General features: G+C 37.6%; 1 protein-coding gene across 2 annotated transcripts in view; it reads left to right on the top strand.

Moving 5' to 3' along the window:
- BDP1 (B double prime 1, subunit of RNA polymerase III transcription initiation factor IIIB) overlaps positions 1–23,004 on the top strand; it is a 51,246-nt gene that overhangs the window by 19,282 nt on the left and 8,960 nt on the right. For both annotated transcript variants that reach the window (XM_064403237.1, XM_064403236.1), the window contains exons 18-37: positions 771–1,002; positions 2,064–2,245; positions 2,899–3,109; positions 3,620–3,807; positions 4,372–4,546; positions 5,893–6,014; positions 6,680–6,896; positions 7,435–7,622; positions 10,718–10,910; positions 11,912–12,129; positions 13,021–13,414; positions 15,437–15,550; positions 15,808–15,844; positions 16,268–16,351; positions 16,996–17,221; positions 18,157–18,314; positions 18,943–19,084; positions 19,655–19,841; positions 20,910–20,970; positions 22,504–22,693. In XM_064403237.1, the coding sequence (XP_064259307.1) occupies positions 771–1,002; positions 2,064–2,245; positions 2,899–3,109; positions 3,620–3,807; positions 4,372–4,546; positions 5,893–6,014; positions 6,680–6,896; positions 7,435–7,622; positions 10,718–10,910; positions 11,912–12,129; positions 13,021–13,414; positions 15,437–15,550; positions 15,808–15,844; positions 16,268–16,351; positions 16,996–17,221; positions 18,157–18,314; positions 18,943–19,084; positions 19,655–19,841; positions 20,910–20,970; positions 22,504–22,693 (3,519 nt within the window). The remainder of the gene's footprint in view (positions 1–770; positions 1,003–2,063; positions 2,246–2,898; positions 3,110–3,619; positions 3,808–4,371; positions 4,547–5,892; positions 6,015–6,679; positions 6,897–7,434; positions 7,623–10,717; positions 10,911–11,911; positions 12,130–13,020; positions 13,415–15,436; positions 15,551–15,807; positions 15,845–16,267; positions 16,352–16,995; positions 17,222–18,156; positions 18,315–18,942; positions 19,085–19,654; positions 19,842–20,909; positions 20,971–22,503; positions 22,694–23,004) is intronic.

Below are 23,004 nucleotides of genomic sequence, written 5' to 3'. Positions count from 1 at the left end.
AATGTAATGCACATGTTTATTAAGTGTTTTGTTTTTCTTCACTGAAGTGGCAGCTGTAGTGTAAAAGGAGTAATATGTTTTATAGAGGAGATTGTAAAAAATAAAAACTGAAAAAAGCCAACTTTCCCCCAAATACTCCCAACAAAAAAAAATCCCAAAACAACCAAAACCAAGAACAGAAATAAAAATCCAAAATCTCAAGTTTGTCTTTTAAAGGGAGATAGTTAAGAGGATTGATGGGGATAAATTGGGTGTGATAATCTGCCAGAAAAAAAATTCCAGTTACTACTTTCATTAACCTGCTCTGTGACTTGATGCTCAGTGTAAAAAGTTGTAGAAGAATCTGACCATTCTAGTAATGCACTGCTAATACTTTTACATTAGTAAGATTAAAAAGTTGCTTATCTATTTTCTGAACTCACTAAAGAAAAACTCTGAATATTTACATATTTTTAAACTCCTTATTAAATTAGGTCCATCTAGACTAGATAGGAATACAAAGAGGTCCATTATGGATCAGAAAAAGGTCTCTCTAGTGTGATATGCTGTCACCAATGGGAAGAGGAAAATAGCAGGGCACCATAAGTTTAAACTCTCAGTCCCTAGTAGCTACATTTCCAATTTTATTCTTTCAGGAAGCTAGTAATACATTTTAGGTAAGTGTATGTTAATAACTATTTAAAATAAAGAGGGAAAAAAGCACCTGTTCTCCAACTCTCCTCCCACTTTCAGATGTGGTATGTACTTCAGGGATCATATATGTTTTCCAGGTCTAATGAAACAGCTGGTTTAAAAGAAGATAGCAAACGGATTGCGTTGAATCAAACACCTCTAAAAAGAGGTAGAATACAGAGACCAAAACCAAATTTAGGAAGAACTGTTGCAAGGCAAAAAGAACAGATAGATAAAAAAGATCCTGAAGAGGAGACAACTGAAGGTGGAGAAGCAGTAAAAGGTGTCACACACCATCGAGGTGAAAACAATGATCCCTGCCTCAGAAGTGTAAGTTTCTTGAGCAATTGCTTATGCACACTGTTTTGTTGGGTCCTTAATAGAAGTCTTGGTAACAAAGACCTAGGTACATACTACATAATTTGTAGGGATAGGCTTTGCATGCTTTATTTATTATTTCAGAAAAAAATAAATTTACAGTAATAAAATTTCCTCATTTTTGCACTTGGGTTCTGTTTTCCATGGTGTTAGGTTTAAGCACAGTCAGCAACTAAGTACCAGCTCACTTGCTCACTGCCTCACCAGCAGTACTGCAGACAGAACTGGAAGGGTAAAAGCTGGAAAACAGGGCCTGAGATAAACCCCTGAGTGCTGGGTAACCCTGAATAAGGTTTAGTAGGGAAAGCAGAAGCTATACTCATGTGCAGAGCATAACCAGAAACTCTTCTACTTCCCATGAACAGGCAGGGCTCAGTCACTTCCAGGAGAGCTGGGCTTGATCACACTTAATGGTTACTTGGAGAGACAAAAGCCATTTCCCCCACTTTGTATACTGAGTTGCCTGTCCATGCCTCAGAAGGACATGGAATATCCCTTTGGTCAGTTTGGGTTACCTGTCCTGACTATGTCCCCTCCCATCCTTCCATGCCCCCCCAGTTTCCTCTCCAGCTTGGCAATATGAAAAGCAGAAAAAGCCTTGTGTAAACCCTGCTCAGCAATAATGAAAACATCTCTGTATTATCAACCTTGTGTGCAGCATAAACCCAAACCACAGCCCCATACTTAACACTGTGAAGAAAACTAACTCTACCCTAGTCAAAACCAGCATACATGGAAATGGAATATATCTGACTTGGTTGTAATGTGATACCAGATCTGAAAAGGGAAATGCAAAGAAAAAATGCCTCGGAAGATGAACCACTTAAAAGAGAAAATATAAATATATTTTACCTTTATAGCAGACACTGATATTAGTTGGGTGACAAGAAGAAAGAGAAATCTTAGTGTTTCTGTAGAAAATATTTAAACTTTCTCATTTTCCTCCTGCTCTCCTAGAAGAGAGACTGAGTAAATGTTTTGTCTTAACAAAGTGGAACTTTTATTCGTTTTAGGATTTAACAGTTCATGAAGGCACGCAGCCACCCAGTGTGACGTTAGAAGATGTTTCTGCAGATTCTGAGATGAACTCAAATACAAGACAGTGTTTCCAAGAAAAGTCTTCAGAAGCAGAAAGCAATGAAAGTAAAAAGGGATTGTCAGATGTCTCCAAACAAGTTTCAGATTCTAGTACAGGGTAAGGTTATTTCACTTCAATTGAGACAAGGAATGGTTCAAAGCTATTGGTATCTCTAGGTATTATACTATATTACATTCAACTCTGCCATTACAAGTTTTATATATATAAAGACATATTTAATCAAGACAATACTAGACTTCAACTAACAACACCCCAAGAGCTTGAAAGCATTAAATTTATATGCTCTTGGATGTTAATTTCATCTTTGAACTATTGGCCTAGTTTTAAAAAAAATGCACTTTTCTAATGTTCAGTCCCTGTGATTATCTTCTCCATGTTGGTCTCCCCTGTGCATTCTGGTGTGCTTATATAGGTCCTTGAGTACAGAGTCTAGTTTCTTATTAAAGTGCCCCTTAAAAAAAATTGTCAACCACAGGTATCCTGTAAGTCTTCTGGGTAGTTTTAAACATGATTAGAGGAAGGTATTTGTAAAAAGTATGTATCACGGTAAAATGTCTCAACTTGTCTTCCAGGTTGCAAGTTGAAGTGACAGTTAACTTCTTTGCTTACATATTTATAAGATACAGAGGCATCTGTGGTGATTTTTTATTGGCTCTTTTTGATATCAATAATGTTATTGTTCTGAGAGCTGTATACAAGTATGCCGTATTGTCCCATGCCTTTTATTGTTCCTTTGCTTGTTTTTGCAGGGAATCTCAGCCTCAGAAGGAAGAGGAGAAAAGTATTGTATCATCAGCTTGGCTACTGAGGACACGCTTCCAGAGACCAAAGCCAAATTTAACAACTAGTAGAAAGGAAGTTCTGGATGTAAATAGTAAAGGTGCATCACAGAAAGATACCAACAAGGAAGAAAGTTTGATGCAGTGTGATAGTCAATGTAGCATCCCTCCTGACACAGATGTAAGGCTTTTGGCTTTTTCCTTTAGTTATATATGAGCTTTTGGTTTTGTGAAATGAAGTACTGATGATTTTTAAAAATGCTGAGTTAGCTTTTTGAAACATTTTTTTCAAAAGCTTAAATTTTCCGCCTTAAAACTTATGTGCTTTTCACTTGGTCATATTTGAGGAGAAGAAGATGACTCACATATGATGATATGATGAATCTCTTGTTAAATGTCCAGATGTCTTTCTGACCCAAAGTGGCATTATAGAGATGACAGGGAAGAAACAAAAAGTATTAATAGAAGATGGAACAGATTTCAGGCTTTTTTGTCTTAAATTAAAAAAGTGTGTATTTGTCCTGGAAAGACTGGGAAATCATTAGTGAGCAGTTACAGAGGAGTTTGTAGGAGAGTACAAAAAACTCTTGAGTTTTTCAGAGTGGTGAGTATTAAACTTCATAGACATCATAAAGTCTCCTTCTGGTTTATTATTACAGCTTTTTCTGGTTCTTGTGTTTACATTTTTCAGAAAGCAGGAAAATGTGAAGTCTTAAATGCACTAGAATCCTTGGGAAAGGAGAAGTCACTTAGCTCTCAGGAAATATCTGGGAGGCCAAGTTGTAAGTCACCAAAAACATTTCCAAGATCAGAGGATGGTGAACTGGAATTCTGCCTATCTGAAATTAGCCAAGATGACATTTCTACTACTATTGCAGGGTAAGAGCTCATCTACTTTTCATCCTCGACTGCACAATGAAAGAATTTTACAAGGAAATCATTGTGCCAGTGCATTGCCATCTGGCAAACATAGTCTAATGAAAATACTGCACAAAATGTCCATTGTCATAGTTTAACACCAGTGATACTACAATTTCAGCAGCTTCTATGCTAAGCATGACATTAATGAGCATTCACTTTATAACTGTTTCATCATCTGAAAGAATGGATTTATTTCATTTAAGTGGGGAAATGCTACTTTGCGTATCAAGAGAAACCATGTGAAAATTGCTTTGGTTTTGTGGTAACAAGTAGTTAGTAAGTTAATACCTTCAGTGAGTTAGTTAATTCTGTTGTTGGAAGTATTTAAGAGACCGGTGCTTCAAAATCTCCACTGGAACAATTTGTTGATTGCAATTTAAACTCAGCTGAACTTTTAGTTCACAAGATTTCTTCTCAGAACTCAGTGGTTTTTGCACGTAATTCTAATGGACCTGTGTTTGTGTTTGTACTAACTTTTGGATTATTTTTTCTGTCTTAACTTTGCATTGATGACACAAACAGCACTCAAGAAGAATGTCAATATGCACCTCTTCCAGCTATTCAGCTGGCGCAGAACAAGAGATACAAGCCAAACTTGGTAAGAGCTGTTGCAAAGAAGGAGTTACAAACATCAGAAAATGAGAGCAAGAAAATGCCTGAAGCAGAGCAAAAAGATGAGTTTGACAATACTGTCATGGTAAGCTTTAATAAGAGCAAGGCTTTGCCTTCAAAGTCGGTTTGAAGTGCATGTTCACTTCTATGAAGTGAAGTGAAAACACTGAAGTTGCATTGCCTGAAGCTGAGACAATATAGTAGATTAAAAAAATTCCCAAACCCTGGTAAGCTGAGGTATTGTAGGTATGAAACTAGTGAGGTCTACAACTTGAAGTATTAATTAATTTTTTTACAAAGGATAGGAAAAAATTATGGACATTTATACAAACTAGAATAAAAATGCATAAGAATTACCTTCTTTTTCTCATTTCATCTTTCCTGTTTGGATGAATCAAGTCTGTGTTGAGTAATCTAGTATAATGTCTCAAGAGAAGGCCGAGGACAGCTATTTTTATGAAAAAAGGGTTTTTTAAAATTTGATAAGCTTTAATTAACTTCATGACTACAGTACCTGATACTCTTCTATTTCATACAAGTCAATGACACTGTGTGTCCCCACAGACACTTTAATAGGGACTTGAAAAGATGTGGAAATCCTCAAAAGTAATTTACAGTGTGATGTGTTCTCTGTAACTTTTTGTGGGTTGCACATGAATCATGTCATGGATGTAGGGATATCTGTGTAGACTTGCCTTAGATTTGGAATACAGCTAAATTTTGCAAGAGTGACTGATGTTTTGGAGTGGTAATAGCTGGTTTTGTTCTTGAGCCTATGAGAAGTACTTGTGTACTTCATCTCTCATTTCCCATCAGTGCCACAGTCAGCTCACCCATAGTTGAGAGTGCCTTGTGGTTCAGCTTTGGCTTCTTTAGACCTGTGGCCTGTGAACCATGCACATGCATCTGCTCTGTACAGGGCAAATCTGTAGAACCAAAGCAGGTCTGATTCTCCTCTTTACTAAATTAGCTGTCACCGGCCTGAAGTGTTGAGGGATATGTTTGAGGGACTTCTTTGTGGAACCAGTGTGACAAATACAGACATAAACCTTATTAGGCCTTCTGGATCTTGAGGCTATGTTATTGTGGCTTGGGTGTGTCTGTGCTGCCCTCTGCAGTGTCCAGTTTTCAAAGGTTTTCCATTTGCTGAAATATCTTGTTTCCACAGTGCTTCATGTATTAGGGAATTGATTGAATGCTGAATAGACAAGTGTTTCCCATAATGCTTGGGTGCACATAGTATTTAAGAACTTAACTCTAGGTATCCCAGAAGTATGAAGACTTCTGTTTCTTTTTGCATATAAATTGAATTACGATAACATGATTCTTACATTTACTCCAACTGGGAAAATAGCATAGTTTCTATTTTTGTATTTTCTGGTTTACAAACTCACATAGTTTTATTTTTCTTCATGCTTCTTTTACTGTCAGTTAAAGGGTGAAAATGAAGCTGTATTGTGTCAAGCAGATGTATTGAGCAAAGAGGAACAGGAACAGCAAGAGGTGCCTCAGGTGCTCTCTATTTCTGAAACCTTATTGTCTGAACAAAGCAGGTGAGGTTTGAGTTCAGCAGAATAGCATTTGAAAAGCTTTTGTCTGTGCATAATGAGACACCTTTGCAAATGTCAATTCTTCTGTTCCTTGTCTTTTGTCGTTCTACAGTCTTATATTTTCAGTGCCTACAAACAGTTTCTTCCAGTGTTTTCAGAGCATTTTTTTTAGCTGCACTCCTTGGCATTATTTATCTGGTACATACTTGATTTGTATGAGCTCATATGTCTTCCTGACCAAGATTTCTTGTTACTTGGTCTGTATGTGCTTAAGTAGCAATCATACATGTAAGATATGTAACAGAAATTTTTCAAAATATCAGAGACTTGACTTTCATTTGTCCATCCATGTGCTCTTCTATTTTACTGCCATTGTTGTTAAAATAAGATCTTAAGTAGGTGTTAGACTACTGATATTTTGAAGTTGGTATGGTGAGCAAGTCAAATAGTTTTTTATGTTAAGAATGCCTTGACATTTTGTTATTTCTGCTCCAAGGTTAACCATGATTGAGAAATACATGTGAAAATATAGTTTTATTAGTCTTAAACACAGCAGAGTCTTGTGTAAGTGTTAATTCAAAACTTCACTGCAGAAGTGCTTTTTTTCTCTCCCAGCCAAAGTCAAGTTTGTATTTTCTGGTTTTGTTTGTTTGCTTTAAATTCACCAGTACTGAAAAACTTACCTCCCAAGAAGGCAAGCTAAGTGCTCTGAAACCAGGACAGTTCATAAGGATTGAGTCTCCAAGAGCTAGACCAGACCTAGAAAGAACATACAGCAAAAATGGATCTCCAGTAGTACAAAAACTTGATGCCCCAGATGAAGAAGAAAGGAATCATGGAGAGAATCTGCCTGTCGCAGAAGAATCTGAAAACCTCTCCTCAAAAGTGAGATTCTATTTCTGACTACACTTACTGATGCTTGGTTCCACACTAGCTTTTTTTAAGGCATCTAAATAAGCTGTTGTAAATACATTAATTAATTTCAGCCTGGTAAGAATTCCTGTTCAGTATTTGCATGCTATTACAGGGTTTTCCAAAATCCTGCTACTGACACGTTGATAAGACATACAAAGACTTAACTTGATTTTTGACATTTCAGTCATATTCATGATACATGAATAGTTACCTGCATGCTTCATTTCTGTTTCTGGGTTTCTCCTGAGCTCTTTGGTTGCTTCTCATAAAGGACTATATTGGTTTTAGTATCTGTTTTTATTAGCTAAATGCCTTCCTAGAGGAAGAAAGAGCAGTGATGGTGCCATAAACTACTTGTAAGTTTTTAAATGAAGTTTCATCTCAGGTTAGCAACGTGATCATAATTTGCAATACTTTATTTTACAGGTGATATATTTCGTTATAACAATAAGTAAAATATTTTTATATACTTTGCTAATGTAGTTGGTTTTTTTTTCTCAAATCAAAGGATGACATGAGAGAATTGTTGCTTCTGGGAAATTTGGCTGATAATGACAATCTAGACATAAATTCAAGAAGCATGACATCAGGAACACTTTGTTCTTCTAAAAAATCACCAAATTACAACAGCAAAAGAGAGCAAGAAGAATGTCTATCTACAGATGCTATAGGAGGCATTCAGGATACCACAGAAAGGTAAAGTTACCTGTTTTCAAAGTAAAAAAACTTTCATTTTGGTTTCAGCTGGGGTAGAGTTTATTTTCTTCTTAGTAGCTGGTACAGTGCTGCATTTTGGATTCAATATGAGAATAATATTGATAACACACTGACATTTTAGTTGTTGAGTAGTGCTTATCCCAAGTTGAGGACTTTTCAGTGTCTCATGGTCTACCAGTAAGCAGGTGCACAAGCAGCTGAGAGGGATCACATCCAGAACAGCTGCTGTGAACTGGCCAAAAGAAAATTACATACCATGGAGCATCATGCTCACCCCATAAACTGGAGGGACGTGGCTAGGAGCTACTGAATACTTCTTGGGGACGGGCTGGGTGTAACTCAGCAAGCAGTGAGCAGTTGTGCATCGCTTGTTTCCTTGTGTTTTATTGCCCTCTGTCTGTGTGTCTGCCTCTCCTTTTCATTATTTTATATTTTACTTTGTTATAATTATTAAACTGTTCATCTCTAAACCCACAAGGTTTAATTTTTCTTTCCATTCTCCTCCTTTCTGGGGTTTGGGCACTGACTGACTTCATGGCATTTACTTGTCAGCTGTGGTTAAGCTGTGACAGTACTTTAAAAATTTTGTGCATTTGTCCAGTTGTTTTTATACAGCGCTTGGTTTTGGAAGCATTGGCTCTGAGCTGTACTAGTTGTTATCTACTATGTGCTGTGCAAGTCACTAGGTGGCGTTCTTAAGTAATAGAACAGTTTTTTACAGGATTAGGGGTTTTTTCAAAGGCTGTTTTCCTTTTTAGAAGATAGTTCATGGGTGAGAGTAGAAGCAAGTAATCAGGGTTTAGCTGTCTGAATTGCTCACTAATAAATTCTTATAATTGAGAACTGGCAAGAAGACAGCAAGCTCACTTTATGTTTCTGTAAGATATATTCTGAGTCTCTTCAATTTTTCTTTCCAGTAGTAGAACTTCCTATGATGGTGCTTATAATGTATGTGCAGTATGAGGCAGATAGTGCCACTTACATGCAACAGCTCTGGGTTATGTTATTAGCTATCTTTTGCTCTGTCTTAACTTGCACAGAGCAGCCCCATTTTTTTTTTTAAATTTTGCTGTTTCTGGAATTAACTTTTGGTTTGCATCTCTCCCTAAAACTCTCTAAAATCTCTTCCATAAATCATGCTGAAATAATATCTGAGTCTTTGTGCTAACAAGAAAAGGGCCTTTCTTGACAATCTTCTTGTCTTCTATGATGGTGGACTTTCACAGACTCACAGAATGGTTGAGGGTAGCAGGGTCTGCTAGAAGTCTTCTGATCCAACCCCCCAGTCAAGGCACCTGGAGCTGGTGGCCCAATAGTGTGTCCAGACAGCTTCTCAATCTTGCCAAGGATAGAGTCTCCACAGTCTCTCTGGGCAGCCTGTGCCAGTGCTTGGTAACCCTCCCAGTGAAACAGGATTTCCTGGTGCTCAGAAGGAACCTCCTGTCCTGCACTGTTTGCCCACTGTCTCTTGTCCCATCACTGGGCACCCTGGAAAGAGCCTGGCTCTCTCCTGTTTGCAGCCTCCCTCTGGGGTTTTGTGGAACGGTTGAAGAGGGATCTCTTCAGATCCTTCAGAGAAGGCTCCCCCTGAGCCTCCTCTCCAGGTTGAACAGTTCCTGCTCCTTCAGCTTTTTGTCTTAGGAGAGATGCTTCCAGCCCCTTACCATCTGTGTGACCCTCTGAGGGGCTGTCTCCAGTGTGTCCAGGTCTCTCCTAGCAGGAAGCCCGGGACCGGTTCAGGCCTCCAGGCACAGCTTCATCAGCGCTGAACAAGGGGCACGGATCACCTCCCTTGGCCTGCTGGCAACACTGCTCCTGCTGCAGCCCAGGACACCATTAACTGTTTGTGCAGCCACAGCACTTTCCTGGTTCATGTTCAACTCGGAGACCACCAGGACAACCGGGTTCTTCTCTGCAAAGCTGCTTTCCATCTGGGAAAGCTTGCCGCGTGTGCTGGTGCTTTGGGCTGTTCTTCTTCTGGTGCAGGACTGCTTCTCCCCGTGCTGAACTTCCTGAGGTTCCCATAGCCCATTTCTCCAGCCTCTCCAGGTCCCTCTGGAGGCCAGTATAACCTTTGGGTGTCTTGTCCTTGGCAAGCAATTCCTTCCAGATCTGTCTAATCTGTAAACTTGCTGAGGTTACACTCTGCTCCATCATCCATATTGTTTTTGTGGAGGTACTTTATAGGAGTCAACACAGTATTACATTGTGCACAGTGTTGGTTGGTCTCCAACTGGACTTTGTGTCCATCACAAACCTCAGAACCTGACAACTCAATCAGTTTTTGATGGACTTTCAGTCCATACTGTATGAGCTCAGTTATCAGCATGTTAGAAGAAACAGTGTTCTACAGTGTTACAAGACTTACTGGAGTCCAGGCAGACACGATATACTGCTCTCCCTTCACTTATCGATACAGTCATTTCATTGGAAGATGTTATTAAGTTGATTAAGCATAACTTCCCCATTACTAATCTATGCTTACCAAGTTAGGTTGTTTTCCAGATTTAGTTGTTCCATCGCTTTCCCAGGGACTGAGATGAGGCTGACAAAATTGTATTCTTCTTGATTACTCTTAGTCCCCTTTTCTCAAGTCATGAGTTTAGAAGGCCAAGATTTCTGTCTTACCAATCTGAACGTGTTTGAGCAGATACAAGAATTGCATCTTTTTGAAATTCCTTTTTGAAAGCAGTAGAACCTTGAGCACTGGAATTAGTGAATATAGTGTTCCTCTGTCTGGGTGTCTGCCTCTCTCTGGCTGCTTAATTTTGGAGACCTGTGTTGGTATAGCAGACACTTTCCAGTCTATCTGACTTAATGTTCTTTTCTTTCCTAAAGTCTTTCCCAAAACTAATCAGGAAGGTCCAGTGCTGCAGATGAATTATCTCCCTTATGCAGTGGTTTTTTTTCTTCTTTTATGTTTTTTTTACATGTAGCCAACTAAGCAAATAAAAATTCGAAACACAAGTTAAGTTCATTTCTAGCTAGAAGTGCTAAATATCTGATAGTAAGCCAAGCTTATAGAGTGTACTTTGTAGTTCTTCAGAAGTAAAAGTTGAAACATATTTTTGTAGGTCCAATGATAAATTAAGTTCTGGAGAAGAAAGTGAACAGAGAGGAAGGGAACCCCATTGGAACCTGAGGCCAGACCTAATGAGACTTACTGGGAAAAGAGAGTATCCTGAAGAGTGTGGAAACAGGGAAGAGGACAATACTGAGAGAAATGAAGAAGAGGTTTTGGTGTTATTAAAAACAGGTGTATCAGGGGTAAGTGCTGATCATGTATTTTGAGCCAGTTATGCCTCAATCCTTTTGCCCAAGTTTTTAGAAGAATATGTGACACGGAAATCCAGTATGTGGCTGGAAAATGTTAATGCGATTTTTTGATTTCTTAAAAAATTCACTATTGGAAACTATGCTGAATAAATGGGATTAGAATTCAAAACCTGTTGAAATGCCTAATATACACTGTTGTCTTAAGTTTGATGGTTTATGTGATCAGAAATTTGCATTGTAATAAATGCATGCTTATGCTGTTGAAAAATAATTTACTGTTTGTCATTCATTCAACAATGGAAATTAAGGCAGTTACCTAACTTCAGATATTGCCTTAAATCTGTCTTAGTATACTTGGAAATTAAAATGAGTGTGAGCAAAGTTCAGACCTTCTTAAATTTGCTCAGCAGGCCTAACTTAGCCCAGACTAGTTCCAGCTCTGTCTAATGCTATGATAACTGAGTCAAGTTTGTCTGATGTTCCCTATTTTTTATATGAATGGCTAAAACTTCTAGTTAACATATTCTTTTAGCCAAGTATCCATTGTTGACAGAACTGTGGTTACTGATGTTTGTCTGTGTATATGTTGAATAATATTTAAATGCTTTTATATAAAATATGATAGCTTTTTTTTCCTATCTTGTTCCCAAGGCAGAAAAAAATTTTCATTCCTGTAAATTGTTCTTTAAATTAATAGGTAATTTTAGAAAATGATTCATCTTTCCAGCTTCTAGAGAATTGTTCCTCTTGATAAATTGAGCATGGTGTTGGTCTATTAACTACCAGCAGCACTGAGAATTCATAGATAATACCAGCTAATGACACCTCTGCTATAGAACCCAAAATTAAAGACAATGAGGAAGAATATCCTAAGTTATCAGAGATGACAGCTGGGCACGTTGTCAAGATCCTCAAACTAAGTTCTTTAAGTCACCAAAAACAGTTACAAATGTTTGGCACTTAATACAGTAATAATAATCTCCTCTGTTCAGGAAAACTTCAGTAATACAGTGGAAGCTGGATCCTTCTCAGAAGCTACAAGGAAACACAGTTTTGCAGAGAATGTTGAAGAAACGTATCACAAGAGAATTAGGCAGGACATTACACTCCAGTCTCCGGGGATATCGTCAGAGAGTGAGAGACACATAGAGCAAGATAAAGATTCTCAGCTTTCTACCTCACAGGAAAGGCATTCAGGAAATCTCACAAGGTAAAACAACTGTTTTGCTTTATAAACCAAGCTCAGTTGATTGAGAGTTACTGACCATAGTTCTGCCATGAGTATTGTGAGTGCATGCAGCATGTCAGCTTTTGTGTCTTCCATCTGAACTTAGCAGATGTTCCTTTGTCTCTTACTCTGCCTGTATTCTCATAAAATGAACACAGCCAGCACTCTCACCAAGCTATCTCATGGTTTCAACAGAAATTCCTGATTTTATAGGGGAGGACATGAGAGTACCCATTTCTGGGGGCACAGGAATTGTGGTATTAACCTGAAGAGAAACTTTGTGCTAGTACTGTTCTCTGGTACCATTTGCTTCCACTGTCCACTTTGAGGGGAAAGTTTGTAGTTGCTTTTGGTACTCAAAGTGGTTGTGCCCATGATTTTGAAGAAGGAAATGGTAGGCAACTGAATGTTGAAGAGAATGCTGTCTGAGAAACCAGAGCAGGTAATTAGTTATCACTTAACAGTTTCAGTTTCTAAACAATAGTCTGATCAATTAAAGTATCATAGTTTGGGGCTTCTAGTCTAGCTTTAGCAAAAGACAACTGGAAGTGTTCCTATGACTTAAAAAGTATACATCTTCCACATCCCTCAAAATTAAATTATTTCATACCTTTCTAATCAAAGAATTGTGTATCTTGCAAATTTAATTGTGAACATTTCTAGCATTTTGAAACTGCTTAGTATGTAAGTGCCTTATGTACACAGAAAGAAATTAAATTTCTGATTAAATATTTATTTGTCACTATTAAGTTAATAGTTTGCATTGTTGGTCACAATGATAACTAATTCTTTTTTTAATTTAGTTTATTTTGATTTGTAGTCTACCTCTCTTTGGAAGGTCTTGGATTTTACTGTTTTTGTTCTGTACTTTAGAAGGCAGTTCAGGAGATCATCAAAACAGACAGCACTGCCAGAACATGTGTTGGAGCCAAAAACTGCTACTTCTTCTGCCTCTGAGTGTGAGGCTGATTGTAGTGAGAAGGGGAGTCAAAGGCAAGAAGCTAAAGTGAGTGTTACCAGAGACAAAAGTTTGAAAACTACACAGAGAAGAAAATCTGGGAAGGAACCCAGAAGTTCAAAGATAACCTTTGTCACCCTCCGGGCTTCTCAAGAGGAGGAGGAGGATGAGGAGGCAGATGACTTTGAGCTTGATGATGAAGATGAATGCTTTGCATCAGAGGAAGTAAACAAGGCTCCAGTGTTTGTTCCTATAGGTCTTCGATCTCCAAAACCAATTCCTATGCAGATACAGGAAACCGTGGAGGAGGTACTGTGTAGCTGGGTTCTGCATATGTAATTTTGTTCTGATTGTTTGAAAGGATTTTATTCTAATTGTGTCTCTGGGTATTTGGGTTTTATCCGAGTTCAAGTTAAGAATGGTGTTGAGAGTAGCAGGGATGTTACTGGCACATACACTTGGTTTTGAACTTAATATTGCATAAGCCTAAAATCCGGTTATGCAGTTATGTTTGCAAGCTGTATATAGGTCTGACGGGAACTCACCAATTTGTTTATTGGGATTGAATATAGGCCCAGACTTGATGCTCGTCCATGTGTTTTCAGTCCCAAGATGGATCAAATGGAGCACTTCAATTTCATATTTGAATGTTAGGGTATGAGGAAAATGTTTCTGTATGTCATGTCCCCCTTGCCAAGAAACTTTTTAACTGTCAGCAGTTGAAACCTGACCTGCAGCCAGACACACACATCTGCTTGCTTACTTCCTTTTCCTGTGGGACAAGGAGAAATTAGGAGGGCAAGAAGATTTCTCTGTTGATATAGAGACAGTTACATACTATATACATGAAGTATACACGAAGGAAAAGCTGCATGTAAATGAAAAGCAAAAGAAGGAATTTGTTTGCTGCTTTCCACTTCCTGGAAATCAGGGCCTCAGTCTGTGTAAGAGTAACTTGGGAAGACAAATGCCCTAATCACATATGGCTTCCTCTTCTCCCTCCTTGCCCTGGGCTTTTATTGCTCAGTGTGTCATGATATGATACAGAATTCCCTGTTGATCAGCTTGGGTCGCTGTGTACTTTCCTGACCTCTTGCTGGGTAAAAGAATAGGAAAAAAGCTTTGTTGTTGTGCAAGAATAGCAAAAACACTGGTGTGTTACCACCTGTGTTGTAATTAAAAATCCAGAAGACAGCATTTTGTGGGCTGGTATGAAGAAAATTAACTTCATCCCAGTCATGGCCAGTACAATCTTCATCCTGTATTTCATATCATTTGTATCATGCTTAGGTCTTACACTATTCAGTAGAAGACATTTTTCTATTATTTTCCCTGTGATCACTACTTTCCATTCACTTCAGTGCTTTTTGCTTTCTAGTGCTTTTTTGCATACCACTACTGCTAGTCCTCTTCCTCTCTTTGTCCATTGAAATCCTGCTTTTTATTGTCACCTCAATGAATCACGCTGTTTCTTTCTCCAGGTGAAACAGCAGAATAATTTAAAGCTCAGTCAAAACACAAAGGGATTTCTAGAATGATAATTGGCAGCAAAGTTGCTGTATGGAAACTGTCGCTGAATCCTTGATTTCAGAGATGTGGAATATATATAATGTGTGGGGATTACAGTCAAGTTGCCTAGTTTAACGCTTAGGAGACACGAGTATTAGTGAGGAATGTGGTTAGATACCCAAGGACCTAGTTGTAAAATTTAAATAGGTCAGTCGAAAAGACTGTAAGGTGCAAGCCTTTGAGAGCAACCCAGATTCAGCAGTGTTTTCTGTAAGAACTTCCCTGGAAATATCATAAACTTCCTGTAAAATTTCAAGTCCTCATTTCTGAAAATGTCAAATATCTAAAGTTCTCAGTGAAAACACATTGCTGAGGAAGAAAAAAAAAACAGGTGAAATAGTGAGTGGGTATGTTTCTATGTGTCAGCATATTGATTCCCTATCTTGCTTTGGAAATAAGTCTACTGTTTTTCCATCCCAAAGACTTGAAAGGCAGAAAAAGAGTAAAACTAAGAAAACCCACTTTATGATCTTATATAAAAGTATGAAAGATCTCAGCTGCATAACTTAGTTCAGTGGAGAAGTGAGTGACTAGAAACAGGACCGTAGGTTGTCTGATGCTTCCACTTAGCTACAGGTGGTAGTACCTGTTCTGCCTTCTGTTCATACCACTGCTTCCTTCTCAAATAAGAAGGTATGATTTTTGCAAAGGATTTCTCTAGATGTTGAACATCTGTTAAATATGTGAGGTTTATAAAAATTTGCATTTGACAGATTTTCTTTTGCATCTGATGAACTGAAATACTTGTAATCACTTTTACAGCTGGAAATATCTGTGAATATCCCGGATGTGCAGGTGGCTACTGATGCTGCAAATCTTACTTGTGCTTCTATCCAACCAGTAGTACAGTGGGAAGAAGAAAGCACCTCAACAGCTGTAAGAATGTCTTTTGTTTGTTTCATTGATCATACCAAGGCCAGTCTCTTGTTGCTGTGTCTGAATGTAACTGTATAGCTTATTAGATTGGTACCTTATTAGATGTGAGGCACACCTATGGGAAAACTGTGTTAGTAAATATTTTTAGGCTTAAAACCAGGGTAACTTGTGGGCACAGAATTTATATGTAAGCATTAAATAAAAATTACAGGGTCATTTTATATAGAACTTTGATATTGTTTTTCTTTGTATTTAAGGAAACAATCATACATGAAAACCCAGATGTGGACAAAGGTAGATATGAAACAATCTTGCTTATGTATTTCCTGTTAACTTGCTACCAATATACACATTTTCCCCCTTTCTTAAAATATGTTTCCAAAGGTGCCACCATCTTGGCTGACAGGCTCAGCTGTGTCCTGCAGTGGGTCAGCTGGAACTGGTTGTGTCCAGGGCAGGCCCCTGCTGCCGAGACCTTGCCGCCTATATCCAGTACACCCTTAAAGGCAGTCATGTTGCTGCTCAGTGTTTCAATAGTAGTTTGAATTTGGTGGATGAGAATGCCTGCTTGTCTACAAGCATTTTAATTCATAAATAAGGTCAACTAAAAAAATACGTACTTCACTGTAGTTGTAGTAGTGTCAAATTTTGAAAATGGATAAGTGTATTTCTGGTTAGTGTGCTTGTGACTTCTAATGTGTGTGAACAACTTCACAGGAATTAACGATGGAAGCACTGAAGCTGCTATGACTTTACTTGCAATGGGTGATCCAAATTTCCAGTTAAAAACAAGCACTGAAGGTATGATCTGATTTATGGTACAAAGCCTTGCTCTCGTGCTTTCTGGGTCCACCTAAGGAGGGATGGAGCAGTGGCTGCAAAGTTCTTCCACATGCTGCTGCATAGCAGGAGGTCAAGAGTCTTTTATGCTTTTAGTCCTGTTGCATTGTAGCACATAGTGAGTCCAGCCTATGCAGGTTGGCTGGAAAGAGGCAGGCACCCTACTGAATACTGCCAGCTGTATCACTGCTAGAAAGTTGTTTCTGTGGCCTGTTTTAGGAAGCATGTGTTTAAGTTGATCTGGGCACATAAACTGGACAAAAGAAAGGGATCAAGCTTAAATGATTGTAACTTTCAGTGATCTTTTCAGACTTTTAATGTGAAGCATAGCCTTTTCATCCTAACTAGCTACAACCTGAAATTACCTGGGATTGTTACAGATTTTGTGTAACATTTATTATCTACTTCAATTTGCTGAATGTTAGTTTTTTGTATTCTTAATACAAAAAGTGTTCTCTTAGGGCTGTGTTTGTCTGGGATTTTTATCAGTGTCTTTGGAGAATACAAACTTTGTTAAATGAGGCTCAAAGTTATATAGCATTATATACATGCCAAACCTGAGTGTTTTAAATGAAATTTTCCATTCTGTTTATTGTTATAACCAGAACAGACACATATGCTACCTGCTCAAGATGACTTGGACATGGCTCATAGCCTTGTAATTCACACCTACTCCAAAGAAAGTAGAACTTCTAGTCAGTACTTGCTTGCTTCAGACACTTCTATCAAGGAATTGCTGCCTTCTGAGGATGGAAACATCAATGTAGAGCATCAAATCACTGGCACAAGAGGTGTAGAAGAATATTCAGAGATGGATGCTACTGATACCAGGTTACATTACTACTTCATTTACTTTAGTGGGAGAGATCTTCTGGCACTGCTTACTTTTGCTAGGTTCTATCTGGCATTTTTATTGATTTGCAAGCAGTCTTGATTAACTAAAGGTTTTTCAGTTTATGTAATTTAATATGTAATCTGCAAAAAATCCTCTCATTTGTTTCTCACTTCACTTTCATGAAGTGTTTGTATGTAATTTTGGGTACCTACAACTGTTTTTTCTCTCATGAAATTAGGTTTACCCAGGGAAGAGGGGGAGAAAAAAATATGCAAACTAATGATGTACTGGATCATTCTTAATTATCAAGCTCTTTCTTGCAAAGTTCTCTACAGCTAATCAGACCAGGGCAAATTGCTTAAGTGTCACTGCTGTTGTGGGGATGTAGAGCAAAGATTTAGAGCAAAGGGATGGCAAGAAACCAGTTGATCTTCTATCATTATGGTTTTAATGAATGGTCATTAATAATTTTTGCATTTGTGAATTTTGAGACAGCTTAGTGGGACACTTTCCCAGAGAAGCATCTGCTGGTGATCATGTATTATTTGAAAGATTATTTAACTTGTTGACTGCTTGAACAAAGTATGAGATTATGCTCTTTGGAAAATATTAATCAAGATAATTTGTTTTGCATCCAGTTTAATTATATTATTAAAAGAACTTAGTACCATGTCATATGTATCAGATTTCTGATCTTCTCCTGTTATTTAAACATTTCAATTTTTCTTTTTTTTTTTCAGTTCCTTTACATTTGAAACATACTAGTTTGCAGCATACCTGTCTGTTTCAATTCACACATGATTTTTTTTTTGTCCTACTGGGTAGTTTTCTGTCTTCATTGTCTGATCTACCCCATATCTCTTATATCTTCTCTTCACCAACTGTCAAAAGTCAGGGACTCTATTGATGACATCTTTCCTTTTACTTGTAGTGGTAGCTCTTTGCCTGTGGTGAATAGTATGAGATTGACAGGAGGCAGACACCTGGAGCCTGAGCCAACCTCTGCAATATTGCGGTCCAATGAAAACATAATGCAGGAGATACTTAATGCAAATGTACTTGTGGAAAAACTAGAGCAAATTCAAACTGGTAAGCCTGTTTGTTATCACAGGGCTGTGAAAATGGTTATTTGATAGATTCACATCTGTTCATAAAGTGAAACAAAGCTGAAAGTCTTCACTTTGCATTCATGTTCACAGACGATACATTGCCATTGTAACGAAGGGTACCCATTTGTGATACTGTTGTATACATGAGAATACCTTTCAGTGTGAAATGAAATGAAATTTGAATAGCAGGTTTTTTTCTGCAGGTATTAAAATACCTGGAAGGCACTTAAATTACTGGACTGCCAATTACAGAAATACAGTCAAATACAGTGTACTTTTTTCTATGATTACTGTCTTTTCCTTCCCCATTAAAAGTAGAAGAGGAGTTAGAAAGAACTGGCTTTCCATTCTTAAAGCAGTTGCAAAAAAGGTAGTCTTCAAACTCTTAATTGTCTTCATACCACTGGCAAAATAGGAAAGGCAAGATGAGATATGTGTATGTGCCTTATTTATATGACACAAGTATGCATGTGCACATTCATGTATATGTGTCTATATAAACATACTACAAAACTTATACAAGATTATATATAAAAATATATATTTACAAATATATATATATACACCCACAGACTGAAAAGACAATATTTTATTCTTATAAAACTTAGATCCTAGAACCTTGAGGGGTAATGCAGAAATGAAGAAGGTGGAACCAGAACCAATCAGACCAGCTGCACGTGACTCTTCAGCCCTTCGTGACTTTGCATCTGGAAGTACGGAACTCAGCAAGCAAGTAGACAAAACTGAGAGGTAAGAAGACTCATCATTAATACTGACTTTATTCCTACTGTCTCTTAAAATATGCAGCTGAAATTCAGGTGTAGTATGTGACTAATGGAAAAAGTGTGCTCACAGACACTGTGTATGTGTTTATACAGATAGTGTACAGTTTTAAGTTTCAGGTTTTTCTCCCTTACATATTGTGCTACAGTTTTTGGAGATAGAACATTAACTTTTGTTTGCTATTCCGGAACTTAGTAATTACCTTGCTGCTTAACTGTCTTTCATGAAACTACAGGAAATGTTAATGAGTTGATTAATTTAGAAATGTTAATGAGCTCATAAGGCTTCCTCCTTGGTCATACTTTCAGTAGGAATGTCTCCATTAGTGAAGTTACAGAGGCCTTTCTGTGAAATTCTTTATGTACGTTTGTTCAAAGATTATGTGTTCTGTTTAGTACAATGATGTAGTCTTTAAACAGGTACTTTGTTTCCCTGTAATTACATATTATTCATGTTAAATACATTGTAACACAGAATTTAGCATTTGTACAGGGTATCTTCATCTGGTGTCAAATTAACTAGATATATACCTTGCAGAACAGAAAAGCAGATAAGCGATGCTTGTGGAAATTCAAGAGATTTAAGACATCTAACTGCATCACCAAAACCTGAAAAATCACACCTTGGACTAGAAGATTGCCCAGATCCAAGTTCTGTGGATGAACTTTCTGAGCAGAGTCCTTGTCCTCTTGAGCACCATATATGTACAGTCAATTTTACTCAGGTAAAGAACAAGAACTTAATTACAGTCTAGAAGTGCCCAGATACTGAAATTCTGTAAATAAAGAGGTTTTCAGTTCAAATATACTCACCAGTTCTAAACACCTGATACTTCAGCTGATAAATGAAACTTGCTGTTTCACAGGGGCATGTCCAAACAATCTTTCAGACAAACTTAATCTTTGCAAACTCTGTTTAGAATGTTTCAGTCATAAGTGTTGTTATATGACATACACAAATTTTGCATATTTTTACATATATCTATATCATATCATCATCATGTATGTTGTTACAGGTACACAATATGTCTTTCACATCCATTTCTTTGCAGTGGCTTATGTGTCCATGTTCTAGTGTAAATAAGAGTTACCTTATTTTTGTCATGAGAGAAAGGTTCATTCGCAGTTCCCCAGGGTTTCTAGTGTTGTCTGAGGTCAGTGAGCACGTAGTTAGATTGGAGCAGCTGATCATAGAAAGCTGATCCTTGTTTCATGAGTGCAGCAGGTTGCTGTGTCAAGGCTGATTTCATATTAGGACAACATGCAAGAATGATGTTGCTCCTACAGTCCTGGTAGAGAGAGAATGATAAAAGGCAGCTTGCAGTAGAGCTGGTTCAATCAGCTGGTTCAATAAATTCCTAGTTTTAGCGAATGGACAAACTGTAGAAGGGAAGGGATAGATGAGCTGTAGAGCTTCATGTTTTTATTTGACACGCAGTGGTTTGTTAAGGGTCATAGGAATCTGCTTTCTTAGTGCTACTGAACAATTTGTTGTGTGAGTCATCTCTGACAGAATTGTGCTGTAGGAGGTATAAAATTATTTTGACAAACTATCAATACAGACAATAAGCTTCATATAACTTTTATATTGCCCTAGTGTTTCTTGTCCTTGTTAGACTAATACTCTCCAGCCTAGAACAGCTGGAAGTGAAAACTGACAAAAGAAATAATGATGATGTGATTTGATTTTTTGTATCTTCAGCATCTGACATTTGACAGCTTTGTTCTTCCTGTTTCCTAGAGTAATTTCCCAGATTTATTAATTTGTTTTATTTCAACTGTGTTGTTTCTAGAATGAAGCTTGTACTCAGGATGATCAACGACATTGCATAAGCAGCACAGAAGAAACTTCAGGTATAATGTGCTAATATTCAAAGTTAACAAAACCCCACCTTTGTTTATCTTGTGCTTACTAAAAGATGAATTAAACCCTAAAATTTTCATTTTAAAAAAAATTAACATTTTCATTGACATGATTAATCAATCTATTCCATTAACACAAATAATGATCCACAGCATAATGACATTCCCCTCCCTAGCCTCTTGTCTTTACATTTTGTTAATGGAAATGAGACTAGGGGACTATTTGAATAACCCTTCATTAAATTTAAGTATCAGTGGAAGGGAAACTTGTTCTCTTTGCCCTGTTGAGAGCTCCTGCTGCTTTCCCTGTGGTAGGTATGGTATATAGTTTTTAGAGTCCCTTATGCACTTCTGACTCACGCAGCAACAACTGAACATGATAGAAGCTGAGAAACTGTAGTTTTCCACTGGCTTAGTGAGCTATAGTTGCTCATGAAGTTATCAAGTGAATGCTGTTGTCAGAGTTCTGTGAGTAGGAGGGCTGTACTGTGCAAGTGAGGAGCAGACAGAAAGAAGAGGGGAAGTGTAAAACAATCAAACTGCCTTCTTTAGCTGTACCGAGTCAACAGATTAATGCCTAACTGATCAAGTATGATGAAAGTTATGAAGGTGATGTCTGCTCTTCCCTAGAACATATTGAAATGGTTGGTTTGGAACCACTACTTGTCTAACATATGGGATAGTCACAGTGACAGAAGCCCAGAATACTTACTTTACGTGGAAACTGTAGTCCAATGCTGTAACTCATGAGCTTCTGCAAAAGATCAGTCTAATACTTCTTTTTAGATGTTTGTTGCTATACTCTGTTATTGCGAGAATCTTGGGGTGAAGCATCTTAAACCATATTTAATCCAAGCAAGCTGAGGTTGGAATAACAGCTTTACCTCTTTGAGAGCTGACTTAAATAATGGAGTACCATTGTTGTTTTCCATCTTTTGAAAACTTTACAAATGTTTGTTCCTTAAATTCTAACAGATGGCAGCTGGCAGTTGTCTGTTAATGTCTGTTGATTAAATTATCTCTATTTTTCATCTATTAAATTCAAGACTGTGCTTCTCAGATCCTGTTCTGCCAGTCTGCAGTGAGGGGAAAAATCCTGTGCTTACCTTCAAAATAGCACACATCTGCCATTTAAAGAAGTAGCTCTTAATACCTGAGAGTTGCAATTAAAGACCGAGGGCCACTTGACCACTATGACATAAGTTTAATTAAACTGCAAATTGCTCTTTAATGCTAGAACACCCTTTTAAAATCTTCATCATTACCAGGCATTTTTAATGTTCCTCATTCTAAATGGTAATCAGGATTCCTCTGCAGTGAATAATTACCAGGAGATGATGATGTGTGTCTCATCTGGGAAGTCAGGAAGCTTATTGTCTCAAGAATATGCCCAGTGCCTTTTTCCGTGGATAAATGAATGCCTAAAATTTCAGTGCTCTGTGTAGGGAGGACATAAAGAGAACAGCATAATTTCATGTTTGATTAATAGGTTTTTTGTTATTTATTTCCCTGAAAAAAATATAGTAGTGCATGATGGTCATAGATGTCCAGAGGAAGAACAGACATTCATTTTAACATTGGTGGAAATCCCAGCTGGCTCAAAAGAGTTTGATGCATCTGCTATGGTGGAACAAACTTCAGAACCAGTACTACCAGCCCCAATACTTATCAGCCCAATAAATGCAAGTGAAACAACTGTGACTGAAGTGGAGAGGTAAATGCTTTATTTTTTATCAAAGTGAAACAACTTTTGTATACCTTGATTGTTCTCTGACTGTAGTACAGATTAGAAATTCTTAAAAGAAGAAATGCAAGAGGACGGATGGTTAGAGAATTAAGAAAGTAAAAAGGGCTCTAATTCAATTTGAGGAAGATTCTATACGTGTTTTAAATTTAGTGGTTTGGTTAGCTGGGATTTTGGTGTCATCTTAATTCTGATTTACACTTTAGAGTAGGTCTTCTTGTTTTAGTAGAAGTCATTTGTCCAGCTGGAGCTTTACTTTGCATTATGGATACTTACAATGC

This window comes from Passer domesticus, chromosome Z (assembly GCF_036417665.1).
Source record: "Passer domesticus isolate bPasDom1 chromosome Z, bPasDom1.hap1, whole genome shotgun sequence".
Lineage (NCBI taxonomy): Eukaryota > Metazoa > Chordata > Aves > Passeriformes > Passeridae > Passer > Passer domesticus.
The sequence above is the reverse complement of the archived record's forward strand: the minus strand, read 5'-3'. Positions and strand labels throughout refer to the sequence as shown.